The sequence below is a fragment of the Neodiprion virginianus genome, chromosome 4, assembly GCF_021901495.1.
Source record: "Neodiprion virginianus isolate iyNeoVirg1 chromosome 4, iyNeoVirg1.1, whole genome shotgun sequence".
NCBI lineage: Eukaryota > Metazoa > Arthropoda > Insecta > Hymenoptera > Diprionidae > Neodiprion > Neodiprion virginianus.
Window position 1 is genome coordinate 15,146,301 of NC_060880.1, and position 21,995 is coordinate 15,168,295.

Below are 21,995 nucleotides of genomic sequence, written 5' to 3' on the forward strand. Positions count from 1 at the left end.
TACTTCACACACCTCCGGTATTACGCATGTGCGATACATGCTCCATGTGTGCGCTTGTGTCGTATAATTATCCTACATGCGTGAAACTTTTAGCAATATTGACGAAACACGCGCTATATGCGACATGTGAATAATTGTAATATGGAGAAATTTTTTGTAATTTTTATTTTTACTTTCAATAAGCGTTACTGCGATAGACGAAAGATTCAAAAAATTGTACTAGAATTTGAACATGTTTTATCGGTATTTATATTCTTCCCTACATTTTTGAAAGTATGCTTTTTTTTTTGTTTTTTATATTCTACTTGGAAACTATGGAACACGATAGTGTAGAAGAATAGGAGCGGTTCTTATCTTCTCTAATTTTACCTCAATTGGGTCTCGTCATGGCGTCTTTTAACAACTTCTTGCTCTCGAAATCGTCTGTAATGAGAATTGCGAGTTATAAGTATACGTATATGTCGGTGGTATTATTATTGTATTCATACGTACATGCATGTATAAAACAAAGACCATGTGTCGTTGCGTTTTACCTGTCGGTAATACACGTACCTACCATACCGTCTGTCCCTTCTTTATATAAATTACACTGCGCATGATATAAAATGCTTTCCCGTTACTCTCACGCATTAAACACCATATAAACTAGAACGTCGATAGTTTCTCTTATAATCGGCAAGTTTTCTATTATACCTAAATACATACGTACATATCCACCTACCCAGGCCTATTACCACTAGGTACATACGTACTTCGAAACGTGGCGTTGAAGATTTTCTAACGCTTTTCCATCCCCTCCCCATTTGAATCGTTTCTTCAAAGAATTTACAGTTAATATTCATTAATGTCTTCACACTTCCGGCTAAATTTTTCCGTACGCTACATTCTATGCACTCGGCGATGGCTCGAACGTCGGCTGCGTTAGCGCCAGACATATATATATGTATATATATATATATAGTAAGCCGGAAGTGGGCAGGCATTAACCCTTTGAGTCATAGTGGTAGGTAACATTACCGTCTATTTTATATCCATATTTTGTATGCTTAGAGAACTTTGATAACATGTTTCTTTACGATTTTTTTTTTTTTGCTATTTCAGACAGTCTATGTACCAATAGGGTTTCAATACTTGAGAGTATTTATTGCCATATAATGTAAATTATTGTTGTTGGGAATGAATTGATTGAGAAAAATCGTGAAAATTGAAGGAATAATTAATTTTCGAGAAATATACCCCTCTACACTTGTTATAGATGTTTTACAAATATTATAAGCTTTCGGGGTCGCTGATTACGAATCTAAAATCAGAATTTGAAAATTCGTAATAGCGAATCCAATCGAAATCGGAGCGATCACGAAAACCCTTGCGTAAAGTTTTTTGACCGTATTCGATGGAATTTGAAATCTTGATTTTTCAAAATCTGATCTCAGATTCGTAATAAGCAACCCCGAAAACGATAAAATTCTATCTTGTTATAAAATTTGACTCGGCACAACAATGTGCGACCGAAAGGGTTAACGAATATTACCGAACATGTGTTCGCGGTGTGAAAACGCGATTAAAAAAAGAAAAAAACCAAAAAATGGAAAACCTATAACAGCGGTTCAGTTTCAATTTCGAACCTCGATTAAAATCACATCCACACGCAACAACGTACGAGTTGGAGCTTTATCGAAGATTGAAATTTTTCCCGAGTATAGTCTGTAAAACACAGGAACGGCGTCCCCCTTGTAACAACTTTTCCGTCAATATAAATATATAATTTATGCACAGGTACGTATCTTGTGTCTAGTCGGCGCTCGAAGCGGAAGTTCGTAAAAATACAGGGTGTATAAAAATTCGTCGGTTGACGGCGGGGTTCGCGGGGTTGGGGGTGGGGGTGGAAGCGACGACGACTCGACTCGGCGTTTCGGTCGATGCGACTAGACGTGCCCTCCTTCACCTCGTCCTTTCTCCTGCGCGCGAGCCGGCGGCGTGATTCAAGGTCGGCCAAGGTCAGCCCTTTCCTACCTACCCTTGGTTGCGTCGCGTTGCGTCGCGTTGCGTTGCTCGTTCGTTTCTTCGTTATTCCTATCTTTCCGCTCATCCCATTTGTATGAATAGGTATGCATACATACAAACATGTATAATATATAATATATATATACATATAATAAGCGAAACTATCCTCAACAGATGCAAAACAACTATTTATTAGATTCGATTAAACGCATGTAGGTAATAAAATTGATCTTTATATTCGGTTCGGTATTTGTCGTACGTTGGATTACATACTAATAATTTTATTGATCGACGGTGGGAGTCAAATCGATGAGTGAAAAGTTGAAGAAATTTCAGAAAATGGAATTCCGGTATGCACGCGTATCGTTTGAGATTATAAATAATCAGAGATAAAAACGAAACGAGATGAAATGAAATGAAATGAAATTAAACGAAACTAAATGAAATGAAAACCTGGGAATCGCAACACCCGTTTTTCGCTCGCGTTGGTCATGTTCTCGTTATACTCACCGAGTGCTAGGGGGTTGTTGCCAGGCAGGTATTCCGTGCTCGTGTATACGTACGTATATATACATATACATACACGTGTTTATATATAGATATAAACATAGTTATATACTCGTACGTACATCCCCACGCTATGTACAAGCGATCTGTCTGCTGCCTGCCGACTGCCGGCTTGGTTTGGTTTGCCTTGATTGCCCCCGGATACAGAGCCCAAAGCTTTCATGTCACCCGGCAACGGCGACGTTTCCTTTCTTTTCTTTTCCTTTCCTTGCCTTACCTTTCGTCTGGTTAGTTTTTTGGAAAAATAATTACACGTGTTACCGCTGGTGCATTTGTCGATTTGTAATAATCTCTTACTATTGTTGTAGGTAAACACCGTAACACGGTTAATCGATGTACGATAATTTTCTTACAAGCTGTATCAAGAGTAGCTAGTGCTTTTAGTGTTTGGAGAAACTTTGAAGGAAAGAAAATAGAAAATAGAATATAGGTTGAAGGAAAACTGTGGTATATTGTAATTACTCTCGTCACGTTTAAACTTGATGTTTATTAGCGCGGTTAATGTACATGCCTGTTATACGTATATAGTTGAATGGTTCTGTTTTCTTGTAGAAATTTTCGAATATAATACATGTAGTAAACAAGTGCACTGTTCACACTCGCGAACGAAAAAGTATTCCCTTGATTCTGTAACAGCAAAAAATGAGCGTTGTAAATATATTATAGTTTGACTTTTTTTGTTTATTTAATTTTTTTTTCTATTCCCTCTATGTCCTTAAAATTCATCAAGGAATATCGCGAATAACGTGTACCAAAATCCTTGATACAATATCGATGGGGTTAAAGAATGTGGCAATTCGTGTGGTTAATAAATTATTGTATACACTTGTGACAAGGTTCGCGAGCAGAGTATCAACGGATATAGAAAAAACAATTGACGTTTATTCGCGAGCGTAAATCGAAGATTTCCATAAACGGATAGAGATAATGAGAGAAAAAGAGGAAAAAGTGCGCGTGTCGATATAAAATGTACGTAAAGTCGATGTTGGGCCGGTTGGCTAGGCCTGGGTGATGGGCGATGGTTGATGGATGATGGGTCGGCGTAGCTCTGGGTCGATCGATAACGCGGACGTGAAAGAGGAGCACCCAGGGGACCTCGAAGACGAAGGAGAAAAAAAAGAAGTATCATCGTACTCTCACTTTTTCCCTAATTCTAGTTTTTTTTTTCTCCTTTATTCCCACCTCTAGTCATACTAGTCGCACACTTCCCGGAATTTTGCAACCAGAAGCTTAGCGCTTGTGAGCAACGCTTTTAGATTCGTGCGGCGGGATATCGATCGCAAAGTGATCGAAGTGATCGATGTTGTGGTTATTGTATGATAACGCAACGTTGAAACCATCCTGGGGAAGGAAGTCGGTCTCGCTTTATAAAGAAAGAGAAAGAGAGAGAAAGAGAGAGGGAGAGAGAGAAAGAAAAAGTGGAGAACTGGCGCAACGTTTTGCCGCAGGCGTATATTATGTGATATTTCCGAATGTCGTGGACTTGACGTAACTGAAGTTACTTTTTATTTATGTTTAGTTTGTTTCGTTACGTTTTTCTTTCCCTTTCGCCTTACCTTTTCGATTCTATTTTTTTCTCGAATCGATGCAGGTTGGTGGAAGAGGAAAAAAGCGGATACATATGGGTAGTATTTCTTCTTTTTTTTTTTTTTTATTTTATCCACGCACACGAAATCTGATCCTTCACTGTGTTTAAGCATCACGCATAAGACGTCGAGCATTGTCAGATCCGAAATGACGCGGTAATGGCAGAAAAATCTTTATCAAGCGATATGATTCTAGGGAAAAGTGTCAATGAGAGTTTATCTCTAAAAGTTGTTTATGTATTGAACCATCGTCGATCCGTGTAGTAATTTTTTTTTCTTTTTTTGTTGTGTAACTCACTTATACGTTTCAGAACTTCTCGTGATTCGGCGGCTAGTATCAGCTCCATAATCTTAAAAACTCTCGACACTTGATTATATTGACGAAATTATAGTGAAATCATATTACCATATTGTTAAATTCTATTTTTTCCGAGTCGAAGAAAGCTTTTCTTGACTTGAGTTTTACTTTTCAGTTAAACCTTTAACTTTCGTTGTGTTTTTGTTGCTGGGATTTATTTTTCGTATAATATGGTGGTTTTTATATCGTATAACTGATCGGCGATAAAAAAAAAATTGTTAAATCTTAATTACGATCGAATTTATATGCGAAATTTGGCAAAAGATGAATCGACAAACAGAGAGGAAGAGAGATAAAAAAAAAAAAAATAAAGAGATAGAATGGATTGCTCAATGAAACTGACGCATTTTAAGCACCAGCCACCGGGAATTCCGGCCTGTGTATGTATAAGAACAACAACACAAGCTAGAACAGCGAGTCTAAGGAAGGGAGAATTATTGCATTAAAAAGAGGATTGTACATGAGTGGGTCAAGGAGAATCGCAAGCGTTGGGCTTTCACTTCCTTTACACGAGACTCTCCGACGCTGGATTGCAGCTATAATATACGTTTACTTCGTGCTCGCAAACACACACAAATGAACGAATACCCACAACCGCTTAGACGAAACGAAGCGTTTCAGCTCTCGTATGATCATTATATACGTAGGGGAGAGCTGTGTCAGTTGTAAGAATTTTTACAAAATATTCTCTTTTCTCGCTCATTATTCATCAATTCTGACTCGTTATTGTTTTCCCAAATTTATTGAGCTTCGCGCTTACTTTTTTTTTTTTAGCTTAATAATAAGGCTCGTTGATATTATTAAGAATCGAATTAACACTTCGTATCACAGACACATCATGGGACAATCGTATCGAAAACATTTGTTTTCTCTCGATAAACGGTTTTTCTTTTCCTATTGTTACTGTAACGTGAGTACGATACTTTTTTCTTCTTTATATCTTTATAATATATTAAATGACAACAATTTAACAAATCCGAGAAACACTTGTTGCATACAAAGAAAGCACTACCATTAGTGCAACAGATATGTGCCTATTTCATGAGAATGAAGTTGGTAACGTTACTCTAAGGATGCGTGTTTACTCTAAATCATTACTCCGCAAACATTATCAACTTCAGCCTCATCCCATTTCTTAGACTCGGTGCATTGAAGCCGTTCTTCGTTGCTCTGAGAAATACGGCTCTAAACAGATTGATCTACTCGGTTTTGTTTTTTTTTTATATCCTTTTCTTCTTGTTGTTAGTGTTTTTTTTTAAATTGGCGAAGGAATAGTGTAAGGAATAAGCATGGAAAAATTAGTAGGATTTGAACAGTGTTACAAGTGACATGTACGGCTGTGTTTTGTAAACAAATAAAAATCTTCTACTCCGAATCATAACCTTCAAATTCCAACTGCGTCACTTGTATAGTCAAAGCATCTTAGTTCGAGGTAGTTCACGTCATTTATGAACAACGCTCATGGTTCGCGTACTAGACGAAAGCATAGCGGAAGGTAAATATTTACATTCGGGTTCAGAAAACAGACAATTGGACACAAGGCAAGGGTAGGATTTGCATAAATTCTGCGAAACGTTGGTGAACAAAAGCGGGACAGGTAGCTCCGTAAATGACTTGACACAGATGACATATTATCCGCAAGATGGCGGAGTTGTCTTCACCAGTAACATTTGACACTCTGTTACCTACACGTATCGCGTCGTAAAAACATTCTTCCTCAAAAAAGCTACCCCCCCTAATATACATTATAAATATAATGTGTAAAATTTTATTTCTCTCTCAACTTTCTTCGTCGTCAGAGGTTATATTTTGCATTCGGAATCATAATTATCACGCAATAACGACTTGATTCTTTTTTTTTTTTTATTATTATTTCTTCAAGTCAGACTAAAAATAATGAAAAATTGAAAGAAGAAGCAGAAATATCGGAAATGTACTCTAACGGCTATGTCAATGTTTTCTCTAATTCCAGTCGACACGAGGGAACTTCAACCGGCACACGACACGGGGGATAAAGAGGTACTCGGATTGGCCAGTATCAAGGCGGAGCCCGGTTCGACAACCGGTGCGAGACTACTTCACGACATACTTTCTCAGCACCCCCAGCAGCATGGCATTGCCGGATTGCAGAACGGGTATGCTCGTCATTTAACCACTGCTCACGGGCAGATGGGACAGCAAGGGTACTCTAATGGATCGCTCGCCACGTCGAACACCCCTGGTCAGTTTATCCTCATGCATTAGTCTTGATTCAACGAATTGAAAAATGTCCAGTTGCGGTCAATGTTGTTCTTGTTGTATTTTTCTTTTTCTTTTTTTCTTTCTTTCTTTCTTCATTTTCCTTACAGCTATGACCGCAAAACATCACAGTTTTGGCCACAAAATTAATGTCAATTTTTTTCCTGTTGTAGTAGGGGAAATTTGGCGCGATCTAGTGTTACTGTAATTCTTTTACATTAATAAGTCGCCGATCGCATTATTTATAGATAGATATGTTATGTTCTTCCGACTGTTTTTGCGATAATTTGATACTATCGACGTATCAGAAATCGATGATGTTTGAGGGCATATTTTCAATGGAAATAATCTAATCGACTATTACGAAGTAACAGATTTTGTGCGTCTGTACTTTATAATCGGAAAATGTACAAACATTGACGATTACTAAATTAGGCAAACTAAATTTTTGTCAGTCATCCCAGTAACGATACTCATTTTACCATAGAATTTTATCGTTATTGTAACAATGAAATTTTTCTTAGTCAAATTCTATTCTATTCTTTTTGTATCCAGCCTGTGTTGCGAGACTGTGTTTTTTCTATTCCCACCTATTATATATTACACACACGCACACACACATATATGTATTACATTTGGATAAACAAACGGTTTTTTTTTAATTTTATTTTTATTTTTTTTTTCGTTTCATTTCAAATCCTTACGCGACACAATATCTGCGGTTTTGACAGTAACAACAATCAGTTTGCGTTTACTCGTTCACTCTTTATCTTTTCTTCTTCCTGTATGATATTTCCACTCTCGTTATTCTAGAACTGGGATTCTCGGAAGTGGTATACGTGGTTTTTAATATGGCCTTATCCGTAATCGGCTTGGAGCAATTATTCTATAAATTGATGTTGTACACTATATTATTCGGCGTAATTTATTCTTATACAGTACTTGGAACAAATTTTTTTGTTTTTTTTCTTTATCACCACCCTGTGCGCAGAATTTTGATCGCGATGCGAATATATTCATATATTACTATTTTCATTTGAAACTATATACATGTACAATCACATTTAAATCTTCTTCCCTGTACGAATGATCCTATTTCTTTTTTTTATTCCTCAATCATTTAAGGTATACGTTGGACAGCGAGAAAAACAGTATGAAACGGAATATCCGCGATTACCGCGAGATATAATCTGTGATTTACTTATAAGATGATTTGGCTGCAACAGAGGGGTTGGGGAAGGGAAATGTAAAATGTAAATAAAACTACGATTACGAAAAATTAAAATTTGTCCGTTTTCACAGGCGGTGGATCACTGCCGGCGAGTCCGGCTGACAGCGGTGTCAGCGATGTTGAATCCAGCACATCTTCAGGCGGGAACGACGACGCTAATATGTTGCTCAAGGCGCGTCTAAATCCAAACTCGGCGCTGCAATCCACGCTGGCTTCTCATCACTCCCACTTGACGACAGGTAAGTCGAATAAACAATTTCTGCACACGCATCATCATTATCAGGATTTTTCTGGTACGAGACTAATTGGAAGAAGAAGACGATGAAGATGAAGAGGAGGTCTGAAACCGTCCATAAGGAATTGGTGAAATTAGTCGGAAGACTGCTGGAAGATGCAGAGAATTCAGCCGTCTGAAATTTAATTTCTCTCTCTATCTACCCTGTGTGATTCTTTTTTTATTTCACTGGTTGGTCCGCCGATCATGCCGTAATACGCGTCCGCATTGTCGAAACTTGAATTTTGAACGCAGCTCTGGGACGATCAGCGTGTCACAGTCCGGGTGTCTACCAGACGACTGCCGGCGGTTTCCTCACGCCCTCTTACCAGCATCCCCATCATCAACACGCCCCGGCCAGCTATCACCATCCGCACAGAAGTAGCCCTCCTCATCACCACCATGCCGGCAATAATCACGGCATGGGACCGGCCATGGGACCACCGCCAGGCCACCACCATCACCACCACCACCATCACCAGCACCAAAGTTTACAGCATCTTCACTACCGCCAACCACCGACACGTGAGTTATCCTTTATCTTTATACGTTGTGTTTGCGCGGTATGTTTTAAGCTCGAATCGCTGTACCTGCGTTGTCGTTAGATAGATGATGTGAAATATCAATATCATTCACCCGCCGTTCGGAATAGCAGTTCTCAGATTCAGCGGAAAGATTTTTTTGCGACGATCGGTCTTAAAGAGAATCTTGCCGAAGCTCGTTGATACATTATTTATTCTCATCAACGTACCAGCTGTCTGTGACTTATATAGGTATAATAACCTGAAATCGGGTTTTCTCAAATTCCGACAACATATGGGTGGAAATGGATTGGAGTGTTCTTTTTTTCTCTCTTTCTTTACATCGGAGAACACGTGACCGGCTGCCAGCTGCTTATTATAGTACCCACTGTTTCGTGGCGCAATGCAAGGAGAAAAGAAAAGAAAAGAAAAGAAAACTGCATGCAACTCGTTGTGCAGGAAGTGAATCTGGGACGTCGAGAGTACATAGTCGACTTTTTTTATAGGTGTACAAAAGTACATGTAGTAGGTAACAAACTCTCATCATCATCATCATCATCATCATCATCATCATCATCATCATCGTGATCATCGTCTTAGTATGCGGTAAACCTGTACCACACGTTGTAACTGGGTCACGAGCGACTCGCCGGTGATATTTTCAATCTCCGTTTGCCGCCGGTATTGTGGAATTGTATTTACCGTCTACCATGCAGCACCAGCACCAGCAGCAGCAGCAGCAGAAACAGAATTGTGTACGTGTCTGTGTTTATCTGTTGCTTTCTTAAATATGTATATAAATATACACACACACACAGGCACATGCATATATATATATCGCAACTTGCAACGGGTTCCCTTTCACTTAGTGATACTTCAAACGAACTCAGCAGCTCGCTAGATATAATCGCGCAGTGTTATACATATATTGTCCGGCAATTGATCGATTTCGTCACTCCCCCATTATCCCTTAACTTCCCTAGCTATACAACTTTTTTTTTTAATATAATTTTTTTTTTTTCTTCATCACTGTTGGAAAAAAAATATTACTATTTGAGAAACGAAAGAATTATTTTCGTCCTTCTGTCAATACATATATAGTGAGAAAAAACGAATGAAATATAAAGTTGTATTCCTTAAATTTATATTTAATTCGATTTATCTCACTTGTGATTACTTGTTTTCGCCTGTAGCTTCGAAACCAAAAGTTTGCCCATTTCCATTTTGGTCTCAAAAAAAAAGTTTCGTGTTTTGACTAAGAATTTTTGAAAAAAAATTGAAGCAATCGATTGGGTCTATAGGTTTGATAATTGGGTTTTCGTGTTTTTTGGAGCAGTAAAATCAAACGCGTGATCCTAAAAATGTAAAACTCTGCAAGATGTTTCTTTTTTTTGTACACTCTACACCATATTTGAAAATAACAAAAATCGCCGATCGTGAAGGTCAGATGTAGGTCGGTTTGGGGTGGAATGCCTCATTTATGCATGCGTACAATTTTGCAGTTTTAAAACATTTTGAAAATCCAACTTAAATTATTACTGTGTGTAAGGTGTGTAACAGTTATAACCTCTCGATGCTGAATTTTCCTACGAAATTCATTATAGTTGGAAGAAATATAATTTGGTCGTCTTTAACAGGGAAAGAAAAAGAAAAATAAAAGCAAACAGCACCTTTTCACAGGCGCACGGATATACTTGTTCGCGTCAGCGTCGCGGTCGTACAACCAGTACAAGGTGGGGAAAGTCCGGAGGAGACTCGCCGTTTCCCCCTTATACCTGCAATTGATATTGTACAGGTATACAAATTACAAAATCATTATGACGCAACGCGGCTACAGCCACTCACGTACCTACTCATGGTTATTATTATACAATCCTCGCAATGGGCACATTTACACTTTTACTCTCTCTCTCTCTCTCTCTCTCTCTTTGAAGATGCCTGTATGCAATTTTAATACGCGTATATTTTCTCATGTACACCACCGGGTAGGTAACTGTATGTATCGCATGTTCTACAATATTATCATTCACCGATTTTTTTATTTTTCACATTATGCTTTATTCGAATCCGCGTCTTACTTTCGTTTTTTTTCTTTTTCCATTTTTTTTTTAACACACATCTCTCTCTCTCTCTCTCTCTCTCTGTATCAGAATGTTTTTTAATGATTTCATTTCCGACACACACACACACACACACACACACTCACACACACTCTTGAATGGATAGCATATTATTCGTTCTTGCGTATACACATGTGTTCAGGTGTGTCGACATGAGATGTTCAAAAGTATGTGTAAATTATATAGAGGTATGCATATACGAAATTACCGCTGCTGCGTGCATCGTGTATGGTATAGAACAATTCTGTATAAACTTTGGAAAAGCTTTTGTATGCTAATGCGATCTTTAATGTCAACGAACGAACGAACGAACGAACGAGAGGGACTGAGACAGATGGAATTATAGAACAGAAAATTAGTGGTGAGGAGGTAAGAGAGAAACGCGACGAAGAAGAATAAGAAGACGGAACAGCAAATAATCTATACTTATTTCCGCACTATACATACCGTTTAACATTACTTGTTTCTTTTTTGTTTTTGGCACGAGTTTGCGGTATGTTTTCCAATGCCGATGTAAACGCGATGCATTTATACGGTGCGTGTGTGTTTAAAAAAAAATATATATATAAAAAAGATAGGGAAGGAGACACGGCAACGAGCTAGAAAAAAAGAAAGGGGGGAGGGAATTTGTAAAAAAAAGAAAATAAATAAATGTGACTTCTCGCGGTTGTTGCTGCCAGTGGCGTGACGGTCGCGAAGAGACGAGACGAGAGGAGACGAGAGAGAAAGAGAGAGGGATAGAAATGGATGTCCTGGTTGCCCTAGATCAAGTATTTCGCCGGTGTATTTTTAAAGCGCCGCAAGCAAGAGAGACGCGTCAGCCGGCTTTAGGTGTGTACCCTATACCTATAAACCTAAAGTTTAAATTGCCGCGAGAATAAGGCTCATGGCTCATCGCCACACGGTTTTTCACCTCTACAATTAAATGCCGCTTCTGTGCATTCGTCGAATCTATGTCTCTCTGCGTCACATACATAAGCATATACTAATCGTTATATGTTTATACCTACGTATGTATGTACCCATTTACTTTCTGCTTGCGTATATAACTGCACACTGCGCGACGATGCTCGGTGAAAAAATAGAATAAAATTTTACCAGGCTGCTGATGCTTATACTATCGATGATGATGATGATGATGATGATGATGACGACGATGCTTGTACCGGTATCACAGTAATCCACGATTTATGTATACATACCTATATTAGATTATCGCGCAACGGCTGGCTAACAATAACCAATCACTTTTAACGGAATAGATATATTATAATTCGTTCTTAATTGCAATTATGTCCCGACAAAATTCCTGAATATACCCGTGAAATGAATGATATTGCTGAATCGATATTTATAGTTCGGCATACGAGCGGCGTCACTTTTTATGGTATTACACATACGTTGTACGAAAGCGTATAACTGCTCGAAACGAGTTACGAAAATTCTCAGCCCTAATAAAGTTATCCACGTTGTGTCGTTTATACCGTCGAAGGATCGTAGCCGCGGCCTCTGACCAAAGAAAATTGACCAATATTATACCTTGAAAAAGTGAAATCTGCGCACGAGGTGCCGCTGGTGCGGATGGTTACGCAAACGATATTATAATATTATTATTATTATTGTTGTTTTATTCGTTCGGTTGAAAATCGAACGGCGAAACTTTGCGTTAGGTGTAATAATATACGCTGACAATTATAGGTGGGGTATGTATATAAAAATAAAATTTGTCACGCGTCTTTCTAGCCGATGATAGAATATAAATATCGTGTGTTTTATAAATCGTTATCATATATGTATATTTTATATATCATGATATAATACACAGCGGTTGAATACGCGTATGATAATATTAAAACGGATCGCGTTTGTCATGGCGAAAATATGTCATTTGTTTCTTATACCGCCAATCGCGCCGAGTATCAAATCTTGCATATTAATACATGCTGTTTGAATTCTCTGTAGTTGTATAATTGTTATCATACACATGCGTGAATTTCGTTTTGGACTATGTTATGTTGTCTTCGATAGGGTGCGAGACTTTTTTTTTTTTTGCTACATTTAATTGTACGCGCACGCTATTCATGTATGCTATCAAAAATACAAACTGCAGATATATATATATAGCTCGATTCTGTTTTTTTTTCTGCTTCTTATTCATTCTTCGAGAAAATGATAAGATCTGAAATTTGTCGTTTTATGGAAGTGCAGCGTGAAAAAGTGAAAAAAGGAAAACGCGGGAGAAAAAATGAAATAATAAATAAAACACTTGGACCGGTTAAAACTTCGTACACATCTCGTTTCTTATTTAGCTACTAGAGGTATAAATATGCACGGGCTGTGTAGAAGTGTGCGCGTTCACATACCGACGTGCAACAGTTATACGATGATTGGACGGTTTAAAAATAATTACTTTTTTCGTTTTTCCCAACAAATCCTCGTACCGAGTTTTATGTATGTAACTGAGGTGTTTGTGTGTGTGTGTTTGTTTGTGTTTACGGGAGTGGGTCTGTGTGATATGTATAAGAACACCCACTGGGTCAACGACGATACGGATAATATGTATTTATACACTCTCGCGTGATATATACATATATATATATATATCTATATCTGCAGTACAGGAATTTTATACAGAGAAATTTCATCATTGCAACAGAAGAAACGGTACAAAAATCTCTAGTCAGGCTTGCAAAAATGTTACACTTGGGGTACATTTCATTCATTTATTCGTTTCTTTGTTTGTCACAGTAATTATTATGCATGCGTACGTAGTCGCGTTTTAAATATTAGTAATTAGTGTAATTTGTACGGGCGATGTAAGAAATTGACAAGAAAAATTTCTCGGACAAGGAAATTTTGAAGTATGGAAGCAGGTTGACAAGAAAGTTTAATATACATTGGAATGAATTTTTTTTTTTTTTTTGCCATTCTTTTCTCTTTTTTTTCTTGCAAATTCGTCAATCGCTCGATGAAACGGAAGAGCTACTACTAGTGCATATACGAATGTGCGATCCAACTTCGTTTTTATTCACGCTTGAAATATCTGATAAAACAAACAGTTATAATAGTTGGGTAAATATAAAAAAAATAAAACTCTCGATTCGCGTTGATACTGTGTAGCAATCGTAGGTTTTTTTTTTTTTTTTACCCATGTTGTACAAAAGGTTGCAACATCGCGTTGCGTGCGTATACCGTGTAATAGAGATAAAGGTAATATTACGTGTATGTGTGTGTCAGCGCGCGTGTGAAGAAGGAAACTGAGGGGAGAGGTGGTCGTCGTTTCGCGCGCAACGCCACTCGAAGAATAAGAAGAAATAAAGAAGAAGAAGAGGAGGAAGATGAAAGTGTGGACGGGAAGTGAGCCGAGCCGCCGCTAAGCAGGGGATAACGGGCCACGCCTTCGACCTCCCCACCGTCTCGGCGACCTAGACCTAGACTTAGACCTAGACCCAGACCTAGACGTGGTCGTCGTCCTAGTCCTAGTCCTAGAGACCGCGCGCCGCGAGAAGCGCGAGAGAATAGCGGAGCAGCGGAGAGCAAAGGAAAGGAAAGTAAGGGAAAGGAAGGGGGATACAAGCTTCGCCTCCTCCTCCTCCTCCTCATCGACGTCATAGTCGTTTTATTTTCAATTCGAGCACCTATCTAGCGCGGCACAACGCGCACACAACCGCCTTCTCTACCACATTCGCCGGGTTTTCATAGGACAGGAAATTAAAAAGGATGCATCTAACGTGCAGTATAGAATTGAAGAGCTGTGGAAACAGAAATATGATATAACGAAAATTTGAAAGTGCAGCTGAAGTTCATCGAGGTGAATTTATGATCTTAGGTTTGATACATCCTTGAGGTAAGTGTACCAGTTATTGACCTTTTTTCGTTGTATCTGTTTGATCCTTAGTTCTGAAATTATCAAAAAATAAATTTATTGTCTACGACCCACTAGCAATTGGTTTTAGTCATCGAGAAATTCGCAATTTGTGCCGTCGGTGTATTATTTTGCAATATAAAAAGGGGTCAATAATTGCTTGTAAACGTGTCAATACCTGGTACACACTTACCTTGAAGCGCGAGGAAAGGTGTGATGGATTTCCATCTTTCGTATGAATGTTTATGAAAAAAATAAATATCTGTGTGATCTCGGTTACATTGTTGCACTGCTGAGCTTCATGAGATGGGAATTTTAGAGATTTTTTTTCGCACTGCAACTGGTTGACACTATTTTAAGGTTAAACATGGTGGAGGATAGTCGAATGCGATTCTTGAAACGACTTATATTTTTTTTTTCGCTTAATGTTTTATATCGTACAAAATATTAGCATTGCAGGTGCGTGCAATGTTATTTAACGAAGGCTGAATCATCACGGCGACTAACCTAACCTAACTAAGCTACATATCACATCCATACAGCTATGATAACATGTTGTTTTCACGACTGTTTTTCAATTACCCTTCTGCACATGCTACAGCAACAAGTTACGTATACATAAACGAGTGCAATGACTTGACACCGGCATTAAACAAGAGGGTTAGTCGAAATATCCGTTGTTAATAACAAAGGAAGAGATTAATGAAAAGCGGAAACGTTCTTTGTATGCCAATCTATGATTCGCTCGCATTCGTACCTGTATGCACAACGTTTTATGACAGAGTACCCAGTGAGACCGCAATGCCATTATTTATTAACTGATAAATGAAACTATAAATATATCCCACTCATCTTATACGCTATACGTTTTCTATTATATGCGTATGTGTAAATATGTGCTCGCTCGGTATCAACTTCCTGCACGTCTATGATTTAATTGCGTTGGGATAGGTTAGGAGCGATTTTTATTACACATCGCGTTGCATTATACCGATACATATAGGTATACGTTACATGTAACCACTTTATGCATACACACCGTCTTCCGCAGACTCGCTTTTTATAAGTCAAGTGCCGGTTTGCATTGAACGAAATTGTGCAGCCTTCTTTTCATCGTTATTATATGTTTACATAAAATACCGTCTTCTCTTCGATTCACGCGGTATTATGTAATACAAATTCTGCCATATTTTGTATATGTGTACGTACAATAGGTATATGGTATATAGGTTTAAAAATAAATTGCGGCAATTATTTATACACGCGGTCGCGTATCTTCGTTATGCCAGATCTTTGTTTTTTGTTGCCTTCTCATTTATCTCTTATAGTATAAATATATCTCACTTTTTCAATCGTTCCTCTTCGGATGTTTTCGCACAATATTGCATTATTTTCTCGTTATTCTATATCGCGGTCGCGGTGCATACTCTGTCTGTCTATTCATAAACAATGTACGTTGCACATTATAGGTATATACGTTGCATTGCGTCTGTGAACTGGTAGCCTTTGACTTGCGGTGCCGCCGCTTCCACCATCCGGGCTGTGCATGAGTAAAAGCTGATAAAAAGAGGGAGTAAGGAAACGAAGAACGAAAAAAAAAAAACAGGCAAATGCGCCGTTACATATATATCGAGCGGTATAACAAACATGCTGTGCACTGCAGTGAACGGTTGTTGTTTTCTCAATTTCCTTGTTGGTTTTTTTCCCCGGAAAATTTCTCGACGATTTTCATCTTTGCTCGAGGGATAGAAAAAGAAAGAATTCTCGCTGGGAAAATTAATAAGTAGATAGAAATTACTGAAACTTTCGCCGATACGCGGTAAACTTGTACATACATATAATACGTGCGAACTCTTAGATTGATTGTGACACATTAAAGCCAATCACTGGCAACTGTTTCCTCATGTTAATGGTGGCGTTGAATGTACCAGAATCAATCTAAGGGTTCGTACACAAGGGAGCAACATTTCGCGTGTACGTATGTATCCGATGGCTTGCTTGTTTGTTTGTTTGTTGTGTGTGGAGCGTTGCACAGAGTCACGCGGCGGCGTGAACGCATACATAGGTAGATAACAAGCGGCAGTATCCGCGTCCTTCCTGGGTCTCTGCCCCCTACCGTCGACGCGTCGGCTGCTCGCCGTCAAGTAGTTTACTGTAGTAGCAGTAGCGGAGGTATTGTGTATTTTGCTACTACGTATACGTATTATCGCGGGTCGCGACATCAGCATTAACGCTGCAATGGCGTCGTTTTCACCCTACTTAGCCGTGCCTGTGAAGTAAAATCGACAACAACAACAACAGCAGCAATAATAATAATAATAATAATAATAACAATAATAATAATAATAATAATAATTATAAGAAAATTAACAAACACCGTTGTATACAGACGTATCCGTGTTTAATGATATTGTTTTTATTGTTATTTTACCCGTGTGCGATGTAGGAATGGAGAAAAACGTAGATTTATAGACGTACACTTGGGTACAATGAATCTGAGACCGCTAATTTTTTCCACTAGACAGTTATGTTGGCAACACAGAGAAACCTACAGCGCCATAGCCGGCCGAGCCCGAAACAAACTCAATCTCAGTAAACGTAACATAACCTTAGAATACCGCGGAGATAATGACTTGTTGGATTTAACATGTATTCTAAGGTTAGATTCGACAGTCATGGGTTATGTTACGTTTATTGAGATTGAGTTTGTTTCGCGCTCGGCCGACTGTGGCGCTGTAGGTTTCTCTGTGTTGCCAACATAACTGTCTAGTGTAAAAAATTAGCCGTCTCAGATTCATTGTCCCCAAATGTACATACGTATGTAGGTGTTGACGTTGTCCAATGCAACCGAGTATCTACCAAACTCTTCTTCCGCGGTTGTCAACGGTCGTGCCGCATACTCCACATGTCCGTTATCATCAATAGGATAAATATCTTCCTTCATTTTGCAATGCATAGTAACATTTACTGACGCTACCATTATACACGTCGCAGTGTACACACGCCCGCTGTGATCCTGAAACGGCCAACTTGTTGGGCAAGTCAATTAGTTGCACCGACAATGGATAATTTCAGCCCGCAGCGCCACCGCCGGCCAGACGCGAAACCGGTTCATTCTTTGTAAACATAACTTATCCCATTATCGTGATCGAATCTAATCCAAGAATGCCCAAGAATACAAACAATGTTATGATTGTGAAAATTCAGGCTGTTTCACGGCTGGCCAGCGGTAAGCGCCAACGTAAGAGTCTTGTTCAAAGAATTGGCCGTTTCAGAATCACTGCGGGCGTGTGTACAGTTACATCGGCGTTGCTGTACCTATCATGCAGTTCGCGTTAATTTTTTATGCGCAATTTCGTATATGCAGTTACGATGGTTATAAATTACGTAATCGTGTGTATAAAGAAAAACAATCGGATGATCGGATGACTGGGAAATTTTCATTGTACAGTATAAAACGAGAATTAAATTGAATTCAATTTAACAAAGAAACGTACCGGTAATCGCTGCAATACATTTACATTATTATACATACAGTTGTGTTATTCAATGTTCTTCCTGTTTCGGGTCTCACACCCACACGCATAAAACGGATGACTGTAATTGCAGTGAAACTCAATTCGCGCACACTCGTATATGAACAGTGCAACGTCGATATTCTGTATGATAGTTGAATATACCTTGCACAGGTTTATATTATACCATGTGCGGTATGCGACAGGGAAGAAGGAAAGAGGCGAGAATCACCGCGTCAAGCTTAGGAGGAAAGGATGTAGTAGCGTCAGGGTGGTTGCATTCTCTTGTGTGCAAGGCGTCGCTCGTGTCCGTGTGAATCTCTCTCTCTCTCTCTCTCTCGCTCTCGCTCGCGCTCTTTCTCGCTCGATGCGTTTGTCGCGCGGTGCAGCAGGTTAGGGTGGCGGAGGAAGGTGGCTGGTATCGCGGCTTACGGAAAGAGGGAGGGAGGGAGAGGAGCGGAGTGGAGAGGAGCGGAGAGGAAAGGAAAGGAGAGGAGCGGAGAGGCAAGGCGGAGGTACACGTATAATGCAGTGACCTTGTCGGCGGCAATTCACCCCGTCTGTCCCTCCCCTCTTACTCTTCGCCCCGCCTCCGCCGTTACTCTCGACGATGCAGCTTTCGTCGTTCGCCCTCCTCCCCCATCCCCCATTCTCCGTCTCTCGCTGCCTGTTGCTTGCTTGCTTGCTTCCCTGCCTGCCTGCCTGCCTGCCTGCCTGCCTGCCTGCCTGCCTGCCTGCCTGCCTGCCTGCCCCATATCCGTATGCATTGGCTTTTATACCTATACAGACGAACGCGTCATCCTGCAATGTTCCTGCTGCTGCTGCTGCTGCAACGACTCGCGTGCGACGAGAGAACCAACGCGCTAGCTAGATATATATATATATATGTATATATATATCCATAGCCATATACACATATATATACGTACACACATAGAATTGAGTGAATGTTTTTGTTGCGTGCGTGCGCAACGTGCGTTTCCCTTGCAGTTGTACGAGTACATGCATGAATAAAGCCTCCGTAGTTGGAATATTATTATTGTTGTTACTATTGTTATTGCTTTTGTTATTTGTTATACCGGTACACGTGGAGGGTGCGGTACCGATTCGTGTAACTGCATAGGTATATACCGTGTATGTATGTATATATCCGATGATAGCAAGCATTACAAGAGTTTTATGCCCACCGTGTACGTATGCACGTAGCCCTCTGTTATACTTATTACTGACATTCGTGTATGCGGTTATAAATACCGCCGGTGGTGTGCCACCGTTGCACTTGTAAACTATTATACACGTCACGATCTTGGGTTGGTTATTTTTTGTTTCATTTTTTTTTTCTGTTTCTCTATCCCTCTTTCTTCCCTTCCTCATCTTCTTTGATCCAACTTTTTCGCCCTGCCGCAGTCGTACGTCTCGCTTTCTTTATCTCTCATTGTCTTTTTTTTAATCTTCTCCTTCTGTTATAGGTACACGTTATACATGCTTATACCTATCTATATTTCTCAATATGTTATCACTTGTGTATTCATGCATGTATGTACGTATGTACGTATGCATGTATGTAAACTCGTTTCTTTTCCGCTCTTCGACACTCCGATTAGGTACAGTGTTATCTTATACTATTACTTTACCCCTTCGACTGCATGTACGATACGGAGCGTGTATTTTCAAGGATTCTTCGCATATATGCGTGTAACATTATATATACCTATAAGCCGAAGATAACATGTTATACACTTGGTGCAGTTTGTGGTAACGTGATATAAAGAATTTGCGAAAACATATAACAATATCTGCATCATGCGGGGGGGGGGGGGGGGGGGGGCGACGTGTTATGGCTGCGCTGAAACGATTTATGTCTTATCGGTTTCGGTTCTTATTCGCATTTCGAAATGCCGAAGAGGAAAGTATATGCTTTCGTTGGTATTATATACAATTTATACACCGCGCTGCGATCATTCGCGGACGCTCATCGGAAAAAATAATAAACCAAGTTGGCTAATAGAATAGGAAAATTATATGAAACTGTTGTCTGATGCAACTATTTAATTAGATAAGATAATCATACGATAGAAGATATTTTACCTTACCAATGTGTGTGTGTGTGTGTTTAATATTGGAGGATGTAGAACGTCCATCTTTACAGATACAAGCTCTGTGTACATTATTGTAACGTATGCGGATAAAGAGGGTTGCGCTGCGGGGCTGTTTGACTGTGTGCCTGTGTGTATGTGGGTACAAAATAACTCGTTTCCGGCTCCCCGCGCCGAGCGATAGAGCCGAGCAGACAAGCGTTTATGTGGGACACACAGAGGAAGAGGATTTTAGCTCTCTGCGATCCTCGTTCCGTGCTGCAAAACTGCAAGCGAAAATAGTATACCTATATAAGCACGGTTTGCCGCTGCTGCTGTTGCTGCTGCCGCCGCCGCACTTGATCGTTTCTTGCTCGCGGTCTCCGGCAAAAGAGAAGGAGAATAAGAAGAGGAGAAGGAAGAAGGGGAAGAGGAGGCGAGATCGCGACCTGCAGTAGTAGGCCGCTGCGAAGCGCACCAAGTTTTCTAAATATAATACTCGAAGCGATCGCTGCGCCGCTCCGCGACAGCTTTTTATTGTACTTCTTGTACACCCTAGGCTTCTTCATCTTCTTCTGCTTCTTCTTCTTCTTCTTCTTCTTCTTCTTCTTCTTCTTCTTCTTGGTCTCCTTCTTCTTATGCAGCCTCGCAGCGTGCGCCGAGCCGCTAACGCACTGGTTCGTCCACTCGATGCATGACGACGACGTCGTGCGTATAATCTACCGCCGCACTGGTATGCCGATCCAACCTAGACCCAGAATGCTATCCTAGACCTAGTCAAGAGTTGGCTCCGAGTGGGGAGAGGAGAGGATAGCATAGGACAGGAGTGAAGTGGAGTGGAGCGGAATGGAATTGAATGGAATGGAATGGAATGGAATGGAATGGAATGGAATGGAATGGAATTAGAGAGGGTTAGTTGAGTAGCACAGCAATGCTGCAACGCTTATCTTGGTTAGTGCAACGCTATCGGATAAAGTAACCATGTCACTTTTGCTCATACACACGCGCACATCTCTGGTTATTTGCCTAAGTGTTCAGCGTGTACCCTCGCTTCCGCATGCATTGTGTGTACAACGTTAGCTCGCGTATTATACCCATACACGATATCTACTGTATAACAAGCAAATTGCGACGAGAGATGATGCGTTATACACACGTACAGGCATGCATACCTTCCCATATCGTATGTCGCATTCATCCGCGCGCGATGCGGAAGTGGGTGAGGCCGGAATCTAGTACGGTATTATACGTATGGCTTTGCGCGACGATTTCTCAACCTCGTGTTATACGTTCGTCGATTTTGTCGCTATGATATGCTTGTTATACACTTCCGTGTTTTTGGGGGGGGGGGGGGGAGGGTTTCAAACAAATCCTCTTCTTTCCCCCGATGGGATGGACAGTTTAATATTGCAACGACGGTTGTAATTTTCGATGCTAGGATCATTTGTGTAAACGTGTAGAACTATATTAATTCATACTCAATAATGGTTGTCATGTATATAAAAAATTCGTTCTCACATATATATAATAATCTCGATAACGTGTAATATCACATTTGAGTTTCGTGGACTTATAGCTCTTTTCCTGCTCTGCATTATAACTCCGCGCTGTTCAGGTCTTGATGCGATGGGTATAACGTGT

General features: G+C 39.9%; 1 protein-coding gene across 5 annotated transcripts in view; it reads left to right on the forward strand.

The window, feature by feature from the left end:
- Positions 1-21,995, forward strand: part of LOC124302155 (ecdysone-induced protein 74EF) — a 122,354-nt gene that overhangs the window by 90,357 nt on the left and 10,002 nt on the right. For all 5 annotated transcript variants that reach the window (XM_046757993.1, XM_046757994.1, XM_046757992.1 and 2 more), the window contains 3 exons: positions 6,488-6,736; positions 8,056-8,223; positions 8,514-8,783. In XM_046757993.1, coding sequence (XP_046613949.1) covers positions 6,488-6,736; positions 8,056-8,223; positions 8,514-8,783 — 687 coding nt within the window. The remainder of the gene's footprint in view (positions 1-6,487; positions 6,737-8,055; positions 8,224-8,513; positions 8,784-21,995) is intronic.